This window comes from Nicotiana tabacum, chromosome 15 (genome assembly GCF_000715075.1).
Source record: "Nicotiana tabacum cultivar K326 chromosome 15, ASM71507v2, whole genome shotgun sequence".
Lineage (NCBI taxonomy): Eukaryota > Viridiplantae > Streptophyta > Magnoliopsida > Solanales > Solanaceae > Nicotiana > Nicotiana tabacum.
This window is the reverse complement of record NC_134094.1, coordinates 18,340,687-18,352,368: the sequence shown is the minus strand read 5'-3', so window position 1 is coordinate 18,352,368 and position 11,682 is coordinate 18,340,687. Positions and strand designations below refer to the sequence as shown.

The 11,682-nt window shown below is 34.9% G+C and overlaps 1 protein-coding gene and 1 long non-coding RNA gene across 3 annotated transcripts; both read left to right on the top strand.

The window, feature by feature from the left end:
• The first annotated feature begins 2,514 nt into the window (after positions 1-2,514).
• Positions 2,515-5,479, top strand: LOC142169422 (pectin acetylesterase 8-like). Of its 2 annotated transcripts, XM_075230620.1 has the most exons (13): positions 2,516-2,703; positions 2,831-2,917; positions 3,045-3,127; positions 3,211-3,337; positions 3,431-3,510; positions 3,593-3,679; positions 3,793-3,917; positions 4,095-4,155; positions 4,271-4,327; positions 4,428-4,505; positions 4,687-4,792; positions 4,956-5,101; positions 5,213-5,479. In XM_075230620.1, the coding sequence occupies exons 1-13, from the start codon at positions 2,655-2,657 to the stop codon at positions 5,303-5,305; spliced, it is 1,179 nt and encodes a 392-aa protein (XP_075086721.1). In that variant the 5' UTR covers positions 2,516-2,654; the 3' UTR covers positions 5,306-5,479. The 2 variants fall into 2 exon arrangements, with proteins under 2 accessions (XP_075086722.1, XP_075086721.1); XM_075230621.1 differs by lacking the exon at positions 5,213-5,479 and having other exon boundaries at positions 2,515-2,703; positions 4,963-5,099.
• Positions 5,480-6,163: 684 nt separating this feature from the next.
• Positions 6,164-9,899, top strand: LOC142169421 (uncharacterized). The gene is made up of 2 exons (XR_012699153.1): positions 6,164-8,817; positions 9,469-9,899. It is a non-coding gene; the product is annotated as an uncharacterized LOC142169421 (long non-coding RNA).
• Positions 9,900-11,682: the final 1,783 nt, after the last annotated feature.

The following is an 11,682-nucleotide window of genomic DNA, read 5'->3' as shown; positions in this document are numbered from 1 at the left end:
TTTTTTCTTAAATTTCGTGTCTAGTCAAACATGTTCACATAAATTAAAACGGAAGGAGTAGACTATTTCTTTTTTGTTTCACCTACATGGCCGCGTTGAATGTGCTTACTTAAATTTATGATTTATATGCCATCAAATGAAAACCATAATCAATATTTTATCATAGATCTTCTAATAAATCATTCTATATTAGGTAATATATATTGTTGGTAACATTTATCATCCAAAATTACTGTTACATATTGAAAGATGACTATTTCATATTTCTGAGACTGAAATCTAACAAGAGAAACAGAGATCAAGAAGAACTCTATGTCAAGCCCTGAAACTGGAGTAGGATGTGATGACGTTCAACCTATCTTCCTCGTCGAGCAAGTACTGTTCTAACAAAATGAATGTCTTAATCAATACAAGCAATTACACATGAGCTAGTGGTTGCATATAATCAAATAACTGCAACAATTCATACAATCTAATCATATTCTGTCACATAAATTTTCCATTGTATATGTATAGTTTATTTTGGAAAGTAAGGCAAACAACCAAGCAATATATTATGTGCATTCTATTCTAGCCTTTGTATGCTTTATACTATGCATGCGCAGAATTTTCTTTGTCCGACGCAATACATAAATCTTCTTCAATATTAGCAAGAAAAGGTCACATAGACATTAATATGGATACAAGAAGAACATCCTCAATGTGGTAATAACATTTAATAAAGTTGGCTTAAAAAAAATTCTTCTTTTTTTTTTTTACCCCCGAGAAATCCCCATCTAGTACACAATTGTTTTCTATATTTAAAAATGGGGCAAGAAATTGGCTGTATTCACTTCTTTCTTATTCTTTACACCTAATTTAGAGAGAGAGAGCTATCTCTAAGGATTTCAAGATGTGCATTATACATTTATTAATATAATATGACTAATCATAAAATATACTCCATATTTGTTCACTAAATTTACTGTTTTGAAATTCATGTAAAATTGGGTTAGATAAATACGAAGTATGTTTTTTAGGAAAAAATTTCTTTATCAATTCTTTAATATTTTCATTATTCTTATTTACTCTGACAAGAGGGGTTGCTCTGATGGTAAGCAACCTCCACTTCCAACCAAGAGGTTGTGAGTTCGAGTCACCCCAAGAGCAAGGTGGGTAGTTCTTGGAGGGAAGGATGCCGAGGGTCTATTGGAAACAGCCTCTCTACCTCATGGTAGGCAGAGGCGGACCCAGGATTTGAGTGCAGCGGGGGCACCGCTATCTTTGACAAAGATATGTCAGCTAATAACGGCAAAATTCCGGCGCGCTAACTCCTTGAAAACGTAATTAGTATGAGTTAGTGATCGAAAAATATGAAAGATTTAGTCAAATAAGATCAAAATTAAGGGTCTCTTAAGCAATCCAAGTAGAGTTTCAGTCACTATAGTTGAATCGATGGATGTTTGCTACTTTATCGAAGTAATCCTTGAAGGCAGAAGGGTTTTTGAAGTTTTTTATTACTGTTTTTGGGGAAAATTTTGGTGAATTACTTATTTTGATACATGTCAAGAAAACAATAATGCTTATAAGCTTAGATATAATTGGGGATAAAGAAGGTGATTGGCTTCTTGCTAATGGAATATCTTATCCCCTTCCATGTACTAGTACTAAATTATCATTAACTTAGAAAAGATTAAGAAAAAAATAAGTAACACTAAATACAGGATACTACACTATGTTGAATTCATAGAAGAAACAAACAAAATGAAAGAGAGAACTAGTGTTGGGTCTCAAACACAGGTCGTCCAGTGAGTGAGGACACAAATGCACATGTTAAACCAACATAGCAGTTCAGTTTTTTTGCTTGAGGGGCACATCAAAATTATTTGAGGGGTCCTTGATGTATATACAAATATATATACACTGTTTTTGCTGAGGCTAGCGGGTTCCGGTGACCCCTCTCATCACCATATAGGTCCGCCTCTGATGGTAGGGGTAAGATCTGCGTACACACTACCCTCCCCAGACCCCATTAATGAGATTATACTGGGTTGTTGTTGTTGTTGTTATTTACTCTGACTGTAGGGAGAAACAGAGCCACATGCATTGCCTTAACTAATATCTTTATCCTGCAAACATAAGTGTGCTCCAAAATTAGAAAGCAAGGGTCATATATTTAAAAACATTTTTAGTAACCACGTTTTAACGAAGATTTATCATACAATTCGTTTATAAGCAGTTCAAATATTAAGTATGTGGGGGACCACTTTAATTAATAGGCTGTGGAATTTGAAAATAAGCATATCACATGCATCGACTAACCCAAATATGGTATCATATATTCCATTTATAGTAAAGTTGGCCAAAATAGTTTCTGAAGCTCATTTAAGTGGCTGCTAAGAATGACCAAAATGGTTTCTGAAGATCACGTGCATGGTTATACGTGCTAGTAGTGATCTCTAAATCACCTCTAAAATTGAATAATTAGGCTTAATTCCAACCAAAGCACTGCCTATAAAAAGGATCTAAATATTACCCTTCAAAAGCATAATTAGCTCAGTACTACTCCTTTCATCTTCTTTACAGCTTTTCAAACTCTTGTTCAACTTCTTCTGCTATAGAAAGAGAGAAAGACAAATAGCCCTTAACTTATTTTATTGCTTCTGGCTGTTAGAATGGAGAAAGTGATGGATTGTAACTCAATTCTCATGGCTGCAGTGCTTTGTACGTATTTTAATACTCAGAATGAACTCCCAATATTCTCTGTTGATGTAGTTTATTCTACTCAATAAATTTCAATAAAAATATTTTAATTTATTACTACTAATATTTAGACGTTTATCTTGTTTAGTTTCTCTACTGTGTCTTTGGACAACAACTGAAGGAGACCTCATTGTTAATATAACCTACCTCGAGACTGCCATATCTAAGGGTGCAGGTGACAATAATTATTTCTTTCAGAAATGAATTCCCTCATTTATATTTATACAATTCTTTTTACTTTTGTGAGCATTCTTACAGCTTTACTTATTTATTTGATGTTATTTTCATTATTTATTTTACAGTATGCTTGGATGGAAGTGCTCCAGCTTTCCACTTTGATCCTGGAACTGGTTCAGGAATTTATAGCTGGCTTATTCACCTTCAGGTTAATCATACTTGAATTTTATGTTCGTAGTATATATTTTGCTTAATATTTTGGCTAATCTTCATTCAACTCTGAATTTCCAGGGTGGAGGATGGTGTGAAACCATTTCTAACTGCCAATATCGTGCACTTACGGACTTATCTTCAAAAAATATGCAAAATATATCTTATTTTACTGGAGTTTTAAGTAGCGATCCTCAACTTAATCCAGGTGGTTAATAGGCTGTATATTTACCTTTTCTTTTTCTCTTGAAGCACCATGTTGTGGCACTAACACGTACTAACTAACTCAACAAATTTTTAGACTTCTACAACTGGAACAGAGTCAAGGTTAAGTATTGTGATGGGTCATCGTATACTGGCGATATTGAAGAAGTTGATCCCGTATGTGAAATCTTCTCATTTGTCGTGTTAGAAGTTTATCTTTGTAACTCAATGTCTAACTAGAAATGTCAAAATATTTCAGGATACTAACCTCCACTTTAGAGGAGCAAGAATTTTTGAAGCTATCATGGAGTATTTTTTAGGTCAAGGGATGATTTATGCTCAAAATGTATGTCTTCTCCCTACCCCGCTACACTCCCCCCCCCCCTCTTTCTCCTCCCACCCCCCTCTTTATCTCTAAGATGGCTAATATACAAAATAATTTCAAATTTTGTATGGTAGGCCATCCTCAGTGGAACTTCAGCAGGAGGGTTGGGTGCAATCATACATTGTGATAAGTTCAGACTGTTTCTCCCATTAACTGCTAGAGTGAAATGCATCTCGGATGCTGGTTTCTTTGTCGACTTGTAAGTTTACAGATTGCATTTTAAATTCTAAGTGCTCTTAAAAGAAAAGATCAAAACAAATGCACCTTATTATCACGTAATTTTCTAAATTCTTATAGTTGTGAGGAATGATTTTCTACGCTACAATTGAGTTTTTTTTTTTTTTTTTTGGGCTAACTCTCTAATGAGTTTATGCAGAGAAACAATATCTGGCGAACCACTTATTGAGGAAATGTATAAAAGAGTTGTTGCTTTGCACGTAAGAAGCATCACTTAAAATAGTTTCTCTTTTCTTATCATTATTATTAATTTTATCTCAATTATAGTTTCTTGTACCTATATAAACATTGTTGACCCTTTCTTGGGGTACTTAGGGATCTGCCAAGAACCTACCACTCTCTTGCACTGCCTTGAGCTCAGACCCAAATTTGGTAAGTCGAACAATTTTGTTTATAATTTATTTCTTTGTGAAAAAAATATTATCCAACATGATCTTTCAAACTAATATAAATGAATTCAATGATTTGGCAGTGCTTCTTCCCTCAGTATGTAGCAAGACATATTTGCACACCACTTTTCATCGTCAACTCGGCCTATGATTCTTGGCAGGTTTGAAGATCGATTTCCATGGTTACCAAATTATTTTTTATTTTCTGGGACAAAAAGCATGATGTCTGACTTGTATGGAATAACTTCGACAAAGTGCAAAATACAACATATGCTTCAATTAATTTCTTTTCGTTTCCTTCAAATTCTAAATGGTTTTGCCTTTTTGATTCTTCAAAATTAGATAAACAACAGTTTGGTTCCTCGAGTTGCTGATCCTGACGATGAGTGGACGTATTGCAAGAAAGATATAAATGTATGCTCACCAAGTCAGATCCAAACTCTCCAAGGTCAATTTCATTTTTATTTTTTATCTTTATTATTTATTTATTTTTATTTTTGGGGGGGGGGGGGGGGAGGGGGGAGGGGGAGGAGGAGGTGGAGGTTCTCTTTTAATTCTATTCATGTGACAATTCCTCTCTCAAACTTGGCTTTTGAATTTTTTTGTTTCAGATTTCAGGTTGACATTTTTGGAGGCATTGAACGAACTAGGACCAAGTACATCAAGAGGATATTTCATTTCCTCTTGTCATTCCCACCACGGCATTGAAATACAAAATTATTGGTCCTCCAAAAACTCTCCAACTTTAGATAACAAGGTCATTTTTCTTTCTTTTTTTTTTTTTTTCTTTTTTCCTATTTTCTATTGTATAATATTCAACTTTCACAATGTTGCTATTTGATGTTTGAATACTAATTTATCATAACAGACGATCGCTGAAGCTGTTGGAGATTGGTTTTTCGACCGAAGTGGGTTCCAAGAAGTTTATTGCCCTTATCCCTGTGGCAAATTTTGCCAGTAGAGTTTCTCATTTTGTACTACTATTTAAGATTATTTTTTTTTATTATTATGTTTTTTTACAAGTGGAGTATCTAGCAATGCAAGAAGTTAGTTAGCTCTAGTATCTTAGATATTTGTTATCCAACTACTCATGTAATTGCTTAACATTGTTCGTCAAACTTGCATTTCGTTTTCACGTTTTAAGCCTATTGCAAGTGGGTGTGTGTAGGTCGGGTTGGTTCAGATTTTTCAATTACCAAATCAAACTAATGATGTCGGGTTTTAAATCTATAAACCAACCAAACCAATAAAGTTGGATTTTTCAATCTCGATTTTTTTTTCTTGGATTTTTCAATCTTGATTTTTTCCCTCAGATTTTCCAATCTCGATTTTTCTCGGGGTTTTCGGTTTTCTTCGGATTTTCGGGTTTTTTTCCAATAAAATCTTCATAGCAAAAAATATAACTTGTGCTCTAAATATTTCTTTAGTCCTAATAAGTTACAATTATATAATGTATTTTTCAATAAAATAACACAATAATATAAGATAAGACATAACATTATACTAAAATATTAAATAACAAAGATAATAAAATTACATAAAGCAAATATTGCTAATTAATAAGACAATAAAAATTAACATAATATAAAAATATTATATAATTCATGCTAAAATAAGTATAGCTAATAAGTACTATTAATTATGGTCGGATTTATTTAAAATACTAAACCAAATTAAACCAAATCACAATCGACTTTTTTATATTTGATTCGGATTATCGATTTGATGCGATTTATTGTTGGAAAAAAATAATATATCCGCCCAGGAATAATATCCATGACAAATAATAATAACACAAGAGAGTAACAACGACACCAAATCTTTTAACAGGGTAAAATATAATACCCGAATGGAGTAATATTACCACTATAATATTACAACTTAGTAGTGCCAAAAAATTACTACAACTTTCCAAGAGATAACATTCTTTATTTTAAACAGCTCACTATAATATTACTACCACTCACTATTTATCTCACAGACAACAATCTGTGGATTACTCTCACTGCTTTCTGCTTCTCTCGTTTTTGGTGTACCTGAAATGAAGAACGAAGGCTTCTATTTATAGCCAAAGTTGTTGTCCCTTGTAACCAATCAAATTTGGTTTTACAAAAATCAGATTTGCCTTTTTCAAAATCAGATTTGTCTTTGCAAAATCGGACTTGTCGTTGCAATTTTCAAATGCAAATTGCACAACTTGTTTCAGGCATCCATTTTTCTTTTTCTTTTATTTATTTTAAATGGGTCCCATAAATCTCTCCCTTAATTTTGATTTTTCTTATTCATTCCAAGTCTTGATCTCAATCTCCGGAAGTCATCAAACTTGAGAGGCTTTGTGAAGATATCTGCAACTTGATCATGAGACTTCACATATTTGAGCTCGACTTCCTTCTTAGCAATGCTTTCTCTGATGAAGTGATACTTTGTATCTATATGCTTGATTCGATCATGATACACTGGATTCTTCGCGAGTGCCTGTGCGAATTTGTTGTCAATACAAATCTCCACAGCTTCAATTTGTTGTAGATTGAGCTGCTTCAATAATCTTCTCAGCCAAATAACATGACACGTACAAGATGTTGCTGCTACATATTCAGCTTCACAAGTCGAGAGAGTAACAATTGATTGTTTCTTTGAACTCTAAGAAATAACAGAATCACCCCAAAAAAATACAAAACCAGTTGTACTTTTTCTATCATCAATATCTCCCGCATAATCACTATCACAATATCCTATAAGGTTAAAATCATTAGAAGAAGAATAAAATAACCCAAAGTCAACCGTACCTTTCAGTTCTGCATCTGAGGATGATGAAGAAGAAGAATAAGAGAACGATGGGTCTGCTCTGGCGGCCCGAACAAAGAAGACCACCGACGTTCCACAGGCAGCTAGATCGATGGTGGTTCATAAGGCTCCGCCTCGAACTAAGAATATATCGGAGAGAAATTTGGGCAGAGTCCCCGAGCTGCTGGAGATCAAAGATGTTTTCCATCGAAGCCGACGGATGGGGGATATGCCTGAAGGGGCTCTTCCCGAATATTTTCGAACCGAAGAGAATGTCCTAGATGACTTATTTGGGGCAGTAGCAATCGAAGGCTCGCCCACCTTCCCTGCTTTTTTCGCAGGGGCGATTCGGGAAGCCCAAGCTTTGGGGGCCCTCGAATTAGATAGGCCTCATGATGGAGAGGATCCTTTTCGTAACCTGTTCATCAACGTCGAAGACACTGCCGGTACAAGTGACGCATCAGATCTTTTTCACGGAGTACATCAGGCTTTGAATCAGGTAGGCCTTAAATCATATGGAGTTACCTTTAAATTTGCTTTTCTTTTCTGACTTCGGTTCTTTTTCCTTTGCAGGCCACGATAGTTCATCGAGAATCATGTTCTCAGCCCTTAGAGTTTGAAGTTTTATCTTCCTCACCATGTCAACTCCTTGAAGGGAATTTTGTAAAATCTCCCAAGCTTCCTTTGAGGTGGTAGCATCTGCCACCTTCTCAAACATGGCATCATCCAGACATTGGTGGATGCGCGTGAGAGCTTGTTGATCCTTCTTTCTTGTCTTTGCCAAGACATCTTTTTTATTTTGAGGTAGAGTTTTCTCATTATCAGGTTTTGCATACCCTCAATCTACGATTTCCCATACATTCTAAGAGCCAAGAATGGCTTTCAGACGTAGACACCATTAACATAATTATCTTTTGTGAGACGGGGGTACAGAAAAGATAGCGGACCATTATTCGCCATGGCTCTGATATCACATTGTTGGGAAAAAAATAATATTCCCGTCCAGGAATAATATCCATGGCAAATAGTAATAATACAAGAGAGTAACAACGACACTAAATCTTTTAATAGGGTAAAATACAATACCCGAACGGAGCAATATTACCACTATAATATTACAACTTAGTAGTGCCAATAGACTACTACAACTTCCAAAGAAATAATACTCCTTATTTTAAACAGCTCACTATGATATTACTAACACTCATTATTTATCTCACAAACAACAATCTGTAGCTTTCTGTTTCTCTCGTCTTTGATGTACCTGAAATGAAGAACGAAGGCTTCTATTTATAGCCAAAGTTGCCGTCCCTTGTAACCAATCAAATTTGGTTTTACAAAAATCAGATTTGCCTTTTTCGAAATCAGATTTGGCTTTGCAAAATCAGACTTGTCGTTGCACAACTTGTTTCAGCCATCCTTTTTTCTTTTTCTTTTATTTATTTTAAATGGGTCCCATATTTATGGATTTTTTTGTACACCCCTAATTGCAATGAACTATGATTATTGCAAGAATGCAACGAACACATACAAATTTTTTTGAAACTCCCAAGTTAGTAAATGCATTTAGATCATCCGTTACAAAGTCAAATCTTTTTATTAACCATTTTATCTTACATAAAATTTATTAAGCTTTATCAATCAGAACAAAACTGTTGGGCAGACATAGCTTAAGACTGTCAAAATTACGTAAGCAAACTTAATTCCATCAATTTCTTGAAAGTGTTCGTTGTTGCTATATTTATTTATTGAGTTCTTGCATTTCATACATCAAATCTATTCAGGTTTTTTGTATGATCTTAACATAATCCATATGATGAGGGATAAAATGAAATTCAATTTTAAAAAAAAAAAAGGAAAAAGGAGGAATTGGAAGGGAAAGGAAACAAATTTCTTCCTCGGGTTTATCGATGCAAAATGCAAAGAACTCTTACTAATCAGTTCCTTTTTTTATTTCATCTATATGGCCATAAATGTATTTATTCAGTTTTATGACATAAATCCCCGAAAATTACAAACATCTGTAATATTCTATTATAGATTTTCTGAGTATAAATAAGTATGAGGTATAATATGTATCAATAATGTTAATCATCGAAAATTATTGTTCTCAATAAGCTGGGTTTTAAATTTAGAAGCCATACTTACATTTCGTCACATTATTATTACGATTACCTATTGTTTGAGTTGGGGAAATTTGGGCAAGTGGATTTTGAATTCACAAGTTAATTACCAAAAATTGATTTATTTTTGAAAGGATGTGTTGCTTATTAATTTATATTTTGAAAAAGATGGTCACCAAGAATTTTTGTCGATATTAACAAAAGTATTATCTTGCAGGAAATATATATCAAGAAAAAAATGTGTCGTAACCAAATTATAACGGTGTTGCAAATTTGCATATTTGTCTTAGTTTTATTTTCCGAGACATTGGTAAACTGTAGAACTCTTGAAGAAACGAAGCTCCTTTGCTATTTGCAATGCATGGAAGACTATACAACTTATGGTTGGGACATATATAAGGATCATAGCATAGAACAAGTTGAAGAAAAATGCAAAAGGGGTGAAAGCTATAGGCCATGTGAAATTGAGGGAGAAGTGGTTGTAGTTCATTAAAATATTATTTTCTTATATGATTATTTCTCATGAGATTGTAAGAAAATAACACACAATCTTTATAATGTTATTTCCTTCTAATCAAATTTTCAGTGGGCATAGGAGATTATTGTCTCTGGATTGATCAATACTACATTATCCAAAATTACAAAATAGACCGTTACTCCAATCTCTCTTATTAGATTAATAACTTATTGTTTACCCGAAAAACGGATAGAGTTGAATTTGTACGTAGTTTTAAGGATATGTCGCGCAACATAATACAAATTGTAAGGATAAATAGAAATATCAAGTATGGATTGCAAAGAATGCAAAATAAATAAGGTTGTAAAGAAGATAAATTATAGGACTAAACAAGTGAAATCAATTTAAGAAGTTTGGAAGAACAACTCTTCACTATGGAAGAATATGGTGTTTTGATTACAATGTAAGCATAAAAACTTGCCCTCACCGAAATGATAACTATCCCCTTTATAGTAGAGGGATCTTACTTTAGATATAAAAAATACGTAGCGGGGAGACCCATGATAAATCAGCTTTTTCACAGTTCCTTCCAATATTCTCTCCTCTAGTGGGATTGCAACGACTCTTGTCTATAAGCTCGATATTGACTCAAGTTTTTGGTCTTGAAGCGAGCTCTCGATCTTGGCTTGAGCTCGATTCTGACTCGGACCCTTGAATTGATTCAGGGTCGATATTGGTCGGTCTCTCGATCATAAACTTGACAACTTTACTTTGCATCATAGCTCGATTTGGGTCCGAGCTTGATCATAATATCGAGCTCGACATTGATCGGCCCGGCCCCTCGGACCCGAAGCTTGTTTGTACCATCTTCGGAACCCATCTCGAAGTCTTACTTCGATCGATTGTATCTCAAACTTGATCAATCGTACGAAGGCCAAAATCTATTTCAACCGTATATAGATAGTCCCCTCGTTTCTCAAGAAGAATGTGGTGAGGAACGATATGATTTTTCAATGGCTCGATCGGATTATAAGCTGACGTTTACATTGGGCTCGACCATGACGCCCTTGATAGCTGTCTTGTCGATTTAGTCTTTCAAGGTATTTAATGCATATCAGACGGTGATCGGCCACCGCTGATACTGAACCGTCATTTGCTTAAACTTATAAATAATCCTTTCTTTTATCATTTATCACTTTTACATGTTTAATCTTCCAAATTTCCCAATTTCTTTTTCGTATTTTATGAGTTTATTCGCACGTCTATGATTCGCCTTTGCAAAATTCTTCTTCTGAATTAGCAAATCTTTGTCACCTTCTTTAAATATAAAATGGTGAAGACATCCAAAACCGCCACCCAAAAAGAAAAAGCTTCTTCTTCCCAATCCACTGCCGATAAAACACCGGTGGATCCTTGTCCTGAGGAGTGCGTTCCGGCGGTGTGTGTTCTTACCTCCGATTTCAAACTTGATAAGGGTTCGCCGGTCCCTGGCCTATGTGAGACCGTATCGAGATATATTTGTTCGATAACTCGGGAACACATCGAGCGGATAAAGAGAGATTGTAACTGGGAGAACAAAGAGATGGTAGTGCCGTCTCCTGAAGAGGATATTACTACTCACGTAAGAGGGTTTTTAAGAGACGCTTACTTACCCGTTCACGTTAGGTCCCCTCGACCCTGTTATCATAGATTTTTGCCGTAAATACTTAATAAACCTAGGCCTGATACATCCTTCCTTTTGGTGGATCATTATTCTGATCCGATATTTTGTGAATAAATCGAGGGGATGCCTTTCACCCTCGATCATCTTGTCCGATTATACCGTCCTCGCCTTTTTCGAGGAGGGTTAATAAAAATCCAACGTCGAGCTACCAAGGCTTTGTTCTCGAGTATAGACGAGGATAAGGATCGAGGCTGGATGGGCCGGTTCATTCGAGTGAGGACTTTGGACTTGATCCCAACCGAAAAGATGCC